Genomic DNA, 7,164 nt, shown 5'->3' with positions numbered 1-7,164 from the left:
ACGGCGGAAGCAAAGTTATACACCTAATAAAATAAGTAAATAAATAATTGCAAAAAGAGAACAAGAATAAATAAATTAGAAGTTGTGCATGCAAAATTTGAAGATATTGTATTTGCCGATCTGTTCATGTAGACATCATAATCTCACTGTATTTAATCTATAAGTATTAATAATTATGAAAGATACTACTGAAAAAATCTCTCTTATTATTGTGTATAACTTTACAAATAAGCATTTCAAGTATGTTAAGAAAAAAAATAAAACATAAGAAATGGAGAAATAGACGTTGGTGGATTCCTATCAACTTACGAAGGGATATTTTTGATAACTGTTCAGTTCTAATTCAGTTCGAAAAACTTTAAAAAAATAAAAATCTCTTTTTCCACTATACTAGAATATCATTAGAAGTGTACAATAGTATTTTGAAAAAGATATTGTTGTAGACCAATAATGAAAACTAGTTTAAGAATGCTACCAACTCCAGAACAGCGTTTATTAATAATGTTATGGTATTTGTTGCTTAATTAAATCGTAATACAATCTTCAATGAATATAAATAACAAAATATCTGTATAACACAAATATATGCTTTATCTAACAATAATACTGTTTCATAACAATGTTATATCCATGTAACGCAAATAAAATATTTCATCTTACGATATTGTTTCGTAACAATATGTTTATGTAACGCAAATAAAATATAAATATATCTTTCTGATAATAATATTATTTCATAAAACTATTATGTCTAATTAACGCAAATAAAATACATACTCATCTAACGATAATACTGTTTCATAATAATATGTATACCTATATAACGCAAATAACATATATGCTTTTCTTAATCTGATAATAATACTGTTTCATATAGTTTTATAACATCTATATACGCAAATTATATATGAAGTTTAATAATGATACTTATAAATGATAATGATAAATATCACATAAAATATTTAGTTTATTGTATGCTTCACGATAATATTAACATTAGTTTTGATTTTTGTGATACATTAGTATTTAACTTTTTCGTAATTCATAATTCAAAATCATGTTTGTTAAAGCTTCATCTCTATCATTTACATTATCATTTGAAAACATTTGAGCTGCCATTGCAGATTGAGATACTAAACTAAGTGATTTTTCCAGCACATCAAGCGATTCTTGAGAGTTCTTATTTTTCTGAAATGATAAAGTTGATTGTTGAGATGATGGTGTTGAGATTAAGAACTTGTAGGAAATATAAGAATATTTACTGAATCAGATCCTGTGGGTGATGTCGGCATCGTAAACATAAATGATTCAATTTGCATATCATCCTTGACATAATAAATTAAAAATCAAAATTAATATCTAAATATTTAAAAAATTAATAAAAATATTTTCAAATCATAAAATTTAATCATTACCTTATTGGTTATATCACTTAGAGGCGATCTTGTCCATAATCTTTTTCTGCAGTCTCTATATTACATAAATCCAATATTAAAAAAAAATGAACTTATCTGTAGCAAATCTAAATTTGATTTAGAGATTAAATTTAACTTAGAGACTTGCCAGTTTTTTAATTAAGATTTAATTATTAAAATTTCACTCTATCAATCAAATCAATATATTGGGTTATTTAAAAAATTTTTCAGTATTTTCTATAAAATGAAATAAAAACTAAATAAAAGTAATTACAATAGGCTTTTACAATATATTATAATATATTGTTTTACAATTCAATTACGAAAAAAGGTAATAACACGCAACAAAAATCGTGGATGTTAATAAAAAAAAAACATTTAAACAATAATTGCAGTAAAATTATGAATATTTGTTATGAATTTGACTCTATTACCTAACTTCTCGTAATCTTTAAATTAAAAAAAAAATTTCACACTCAATATACAGGGTGGGCCATCTATTGGTACGTTTTTGAATTTCGTCGTATGGCAACACCGAACGAGCTACAGACCCGAAATTTTGACAGTTTATTAGTCATACCGTCCGCGGCACGAAACAACATGTTTTCTCTTGAAGAGCGTTTTGAAATTTTAAAAACTTATTTTCAAAGTCAGTGCTGTGTCGCCGAAACTGTACGAATTTTGAAAAGAAATATGGGTCGTGATAGAGCACCCACCGAAGGAGCTATACGCAAATTGGTGAGGAAAGTTCGTGAGAAAGGGATGTTAGTGGATGACATTATATTACGACTGTTTTGAGTGAAATTGGCGCCGAGGTAGTCCAAAATGTCATTAATAATTGGGGTGACCGAATGGCATACTGTAAGGCCAGTAGAGGGAGCCACATGAACGAAATCGTTTTTCATTCTTGACGCGGATACTTTTAGCTTCACAACAAAAAAAAAATTAATAAAAAATATCAATGTATGCTCATTTGATCGCATTTTTAAAAACGTACCAATAAATGGCCCACCCTGTATGTTTAATATATAACTTATCTACAAATATACTATAATAAGGGGTCTACAATTAAAAATTATAGTCTTAAGTAGAAAATTAACCAATCACAATCGAATATGAGATGAAAAATCAACTAAATGATTGATCAATTTTCTAAGACTTAAGACTCTATGGCTCTTGCGACTTCGGTCTACTATAGTAGACCTCGCATAATGATTAAAAAGTATACTAATATACTAGTAAAGTATACTAATATACTATAATAATTTCAAGACATTATTGTAATTATGTCAAGGCTCTGTAAGTTAAATTGTAAATAAAGAATGTATGGACTCTATCAAAAATAAGACAATGAATTTAAATCAGGCTAATGAGAATAATGGCGTGGTTAACAAGCGCAACAAATTAATCATATCTATATTAAACTATACTACATCAAAAAATTTTTTATTATAATTATTTGAATATTACGATTAATTTTGGAGTCTTCATCAGTAAATATTACACGTCTTAATTTGTTATGCTCCACCAAAAAATAATTACTTCTAGATTGTCAAATTCAAAGTGAAAGAAATCCTTTGAGAAATAATTGTAATACGAGATAACACTGCCAAAACGAACATGTACATTATAACACAAACAAAAAAACATGACAAAAAAATTAAAAAAACTTTTTAATGCAAAAGATAAATAAATATCTATATTGAGCTGATAAAGCTCTAAAATAAGTCGAAACGTTCAAACAATTATAATAAAAAAATGTTTGATGTAGTATAGTTTATAATATATTATTTATATATAATTTTCGAGTTTGTTAACATTCTCATTTGCCATGTTTAAATTTAAATATTTATTGCGTGTTTCTCACTGACTTACATTTAACTGTAAACTGGGTTCATTTACAGTTCTGTTGATGTTGGTATATCTTCTCGTCTAAAATAATAATGATAATGATGATATAATAATATAGTAACTTAAATATTATAATAATATTTATATTAATATTATTATAAATACTATAATAATATTAAATACTATAATAATATAGTAACTTAAAAAAAAATACGAGTTGCCTATTTTTTTAAGTAGCTAAATCTAATGATAATATTATAGTTAATTACACGAATATTTTAGTTGTACATTGGGTACTTTTCAGTAATATCACAAGCAACACTATGTAACAGTATACGATCCAGTGCTTTCCAACTGACACAAGTAGTTGAACTCAGCTTAACTGTTACGATTGTGTCAACTTGTGTCGTAAGTTTGGAAAGTACCGGATTGTACATTCTTTTGTTAGTGTCGCTTGTGTACATACATTATTGAAAAGCATCTATATTGTCTCTTAATCAAGTTTTATTTTTCTTGTATAAAAAAGATGAAATGTGGATTTATGAAATAGGCAAATTTTGCAAATAGCAACTCATATATCAATCAAAATAAAACTATTAACAAATTTACAATAGCAAATAATTTTAGCAAGAAAAAATGGAATATTACTTCTTCTATGTAAAAATGAAATATCACTTCTTTTGTGTACATGCTCGTCTATAAATGATATTTGCTCATATAATTCCCATGGTCTCTTCTTTCTAGGTGCAGAACCTTGGTATATTTTCTTGGTTTTGTCTTTCCTTTGAACAATACTCATAATCTATATCATTGGCTTATACATTTCTTTACTGAAAAGTGTAGATATAGTATATAATATATTAGCATATTAGCAGCGTTTATAAAACAAATTATAACCTCTAATATACGATAAATTCTCACATTTTAATATAATGTAAAAGTTCAAAGCAAACAATATTTTATTTTAACATATACAAATATTTATTTTTTTAATAAAAAGACGTTTACCGAGTAGATGCATTACAGTAGCTATTTCTTGCCAAGAATTGTCACATTTATTTACATCTTTGTAATCTTTATTTTCTTTGTTCCATAACATTCCATAAATGTGTATGATCTTATTAAGTCAATTAATAACACCTCTCCTTCTTTACAGCTGACATTCATAGTCGATTCTTATTTCAAAACCGTCTTAAATAATATTATATCTTAAGACACTAATGCGGCCTTCTAATTGGTTCGTGACTTCTTAAGACCGTATCACGTATTTAAGACGGTCTTGAATATAAGATCTAATTATGAATATTGGCCTACATTCATCTACATTTTCATTTTCAACATCATTTTGAATATTAGAATTAAGCCCTGCGCACAATAGAAGGAATAAAGAATTAGAAATAAAAAATAATTTCAACTTTATCAGAAACTTTATCAGAAACCGTGTATTCCGATGTATCCAATTTCTGATAGGTTAAAATAGTTGATTCTTTATTCCTAATTCCTTATTGTTTTTATTGTGCGCAGGCCTTATTTTCTGTTACGGAATTCTATGGTCGGCCATGTTTACGACTATTAAATTGATATCTTATTTCTAATATTTCATTCTTTTTATTTCTAATTCCTTTATTGAGTGTTGGTTCATTCAATCCATTGGTTTTAAAACAAAATAATTCCTAATTCCTATTCCTAATATCTAATATTTATTCCTATTCCCTTATTATGCGTAGGCCCTAAGGCTGCATTTTTTATTCGAGCGTCAGCATGAAAATGCAGCCGTAATTCTTTTTGCCCGGTTCTGAACGTTTGTAGTACTATGAGTTGCACATAGAGGTGCTAATTGTTCCTGTTCTTGACTGAAACAGCGATTTCTAGATGGCGTGTACGTTTGTTTATAATTACTTGTGCAAATAATCTAAATGCTGTCAAAATCGAGACAAATTTTCCTGAAAAGACAATATTAAAGTTGAAGAGAATATTTTCGCGAATATGGATAAACTATCGAAGCCGCAAATAATTTGCCACATTGAGAAATCGGTAGACTATTCGCTGTTTGATGCAAAGTGGATACCATGTAGCGCAAAATTCGTGGTTATGGGTTCTCGCCCTCGTGGTACCGGTATTATACAGATTTACGAGGTGTCTAATGGCGAATTAAAGCTTGTCAAGAATATAGAAAGATCTAATCAAATAAAGTGTGGAACATTCAAAGCGTCCAATCTTCGTGATAGATACTTGGCTACTGGTGATTTCAAGGTTTCTCTTATTTTAACATATCTGTTGTGTTCAGTGTTCAGGAAGATTTTAATTGCGACATTTGGTTCATAAATTACAAAAGTTACTTTTACAGGGTAAATTAAATATTTATAATTTAGAAGATCCTTCAATACCCGTTTATTCGACTAAAGCTCACACACAGATTATAAATGCCATTGATGGAATAGGAGGTGCTAGTATAGGATGTGGAGCACCAGAATTAGTAACTGGATCTAGAGATGGAAGTGTAAAAGTATGGGATCCTAGGCAAAAGAATCAACCAGTTGCTGTTATGGAACCTAAGGAAGGAGAAAGTCGACGGGACTGTTGGTCAGTTGGATTCGGCAATTCTTACAATTCCGAAGAAAGAATAGTAGCAGCGGGATATGATAACGGAGATGTTAAAATGTTCGACTTAAGGGCCATGTCACTGAGATGGGAAAGTAACTTGAAAAATGGAGTTTGCGGTCTTGAATTCGATAGAAAGGACATTCCCATGAATAAGCTAGTTGTTACTACACTAGAATCCAAATTTTATCTTTTTGACTTGAAGACTCAGCATCCTAAAAAAGGTTTTGCTTATCTTGTTGAAAAGGTATTATTTTGAATAAAAATTAATATTTATTTTTCTCTGTGAATATGTATTTATAATCTATCAACTGCATGATTTTAGGCACACAAATCAACGGTATGGCTAGTTAAGCATTTGCCGCAGAATCGTGAATTATTTGCGACATGTGGCGGTGGGGGAACAATTTGTCTTTGGAAATAGTAAATATATATGTTCATATTTTTATAACTACACAATTACATTACATCCTGTAAAAATGTTTGAAAATCCATTGTTTATTGCTTTACAGTAATTATCCAGAGAAAAGAAAAGTTACGGATGCTGACGGTATTGAACAAGGAATTATGGGCAATATTAGTTTGCTCCAGAACTGTACGCTCTCGTCGCAACCTATTAGTTCTTTGGATTGGAGCCCGGACAAACAAGGACTTGCTATTTGCACATCGTTTGATCAATGCTTACGTGTTATTATCACTACGAAACTGAATACATATTAATTAAACAACGCAAAAAAGTACATGTAAATAAGCCTATACCAGTGGAAACAAAAAGTTGACATTTTAACTTTGTACGCTTAAGATAACTATTAAATAAAGAGTTTTTGTTTTATATGCAACTTTTTTTATGATGAAATAGTCAAATAATAATAGGAATAACGCACTTTTTAAATTCGTTCGTTAAATGGCATCGATCTATCATGATTGAATTTGAGACATCGATTTTTCATTTGCCAACTGCAAAGTACATTATGCAATGGTGAGCAGAGACGAGAGCGAATTATGTGTCATTGGACCAATCTATTTAGGATCGGACCCTTATTAAGCATCGGCCATTTTGCACACGAACGTGAATGTTACGCAATATCCCAAGCGATGTCCGCCATTTGAGATGCATTCGACCCACGCGCTGTTGCTTGCACCTCGATTCCAACGACAACGCGTGAGAGCATAGCATTGCAACCGCGCACGCAAGGTCAGGAATACCTCGGCTTTAATTACATAAATTAGACGTCGCGTCGCCAAGTCCATCTCTCACTCGCTCGTCATAGTATATATTTATACTGTTAGATCCTTC

The 7,164-nt window shown here is 29.5% G+C and overlaps 1 protein-coding gene and 1 long non-coding RNA gene across 3 annotated transcripts; one reads left to right on the top strand and one right to left on the bottom strand.

Moving 5' to 3' along the window:
* Positions 1 to 461: 461 nt before the first annotated feature.
* Positions 462 to 4,724, bottom strand: LOC105143870 (uncharacterized). The gene is made up of 6 exons (XR_845806.2): positions 4,275 to 4,724; positions 3,915 to 4,096; positions 3,291 to 3,347; positions 1,416 to 1,470; positions 1,263 to 1,325; positions 462 to 1,188 (listed from the first exon to the last, which is right to left on the bottom strand). It is a non-coding gene; the product is annotated as an uncharacterized LOC105143870 (long non-coding RNA).
* A 374-nt stretch (positions 4,725 to 5,098) lies between these two features.
* Wdr92 (dynein axonemal assembly factor 10) lies at positions 5,099 to 6,699 on the top strand. Of its 2 annotated transcripts, XM_087408902.1 has the most exons (5): positions 5,099 to 5,519; positions 5,614 to 5,849; positions 5,940 to 6,114; positions 6,193 to 6,290; positions 6,380 to 6,699. In XM_087408902.1, the coding sequence occupies exons 1-5, from the start codon at positions 5,253 to 5,255 to the stop codon at positions 6,585 to 6,587; spliced, it is 984 nt and encodes a 327-aa protein (XP_087265028.1). In that variant the 5' UTR covers positions 5,099 to 5,252; the 3' UTR covers positions 6,588 to 6,699. The 2 variants fall into 2 exon arrangements, with proteins under 2 accessions (XP_087265028.1, XP_011050707.1); XM_011052405.2 differs by having other exon boundaries at positions 5,100 to 5,519; positions 5,614 to 6,114.
* The last annotated feature ends 465 nt before the right edge of the window (positions 6,700 to 7,164 follow it).

The sequence above is a fragment of the Acromyrmex echinatior genome, chromosome 8 (assembly GCF_024713525.1).
Source record: "Acromyrmex echinatior isolate Ae372 chromosome 8, ASM2471352v2, whole genome shotgun sequence".
NCBI classification, from domain to species: domain Eukaryota; kingdom Metazoa; phylum Arthropoda; class Insecta; order Hymenoptera; family Formicidae; genus Acromyrmex; species Acromyrmex echinatior.
This window is presented reverse-complemented; position numbering and strand designations above follow the sequence as displayed.

Excerpts from the sequence above, each read along its gene's own strand:
- Wdr92 (XM_011052405.2), top strand. The coding sequence starts at position 5,253 with ATGGATAAACTATCGAAGCCGCAAATAATTTGCCACATTGAGAAATCG. Across the intron at positions 5,520-5,613 it reads TGGCTACTGGTGATTTCAAG|GGTAAATTAAATATTTATAA; the intron begins GTTTCTCTTATT and ends TTACTTTTACAG. Across the intron at positions 6,291-6,379 it reads ACAATTTGTCTTTGGAAATA|TAATTATCCAGAGAAAAGAA; the intron begins GTAAATATATAT and ends ATTGCTTTACAG.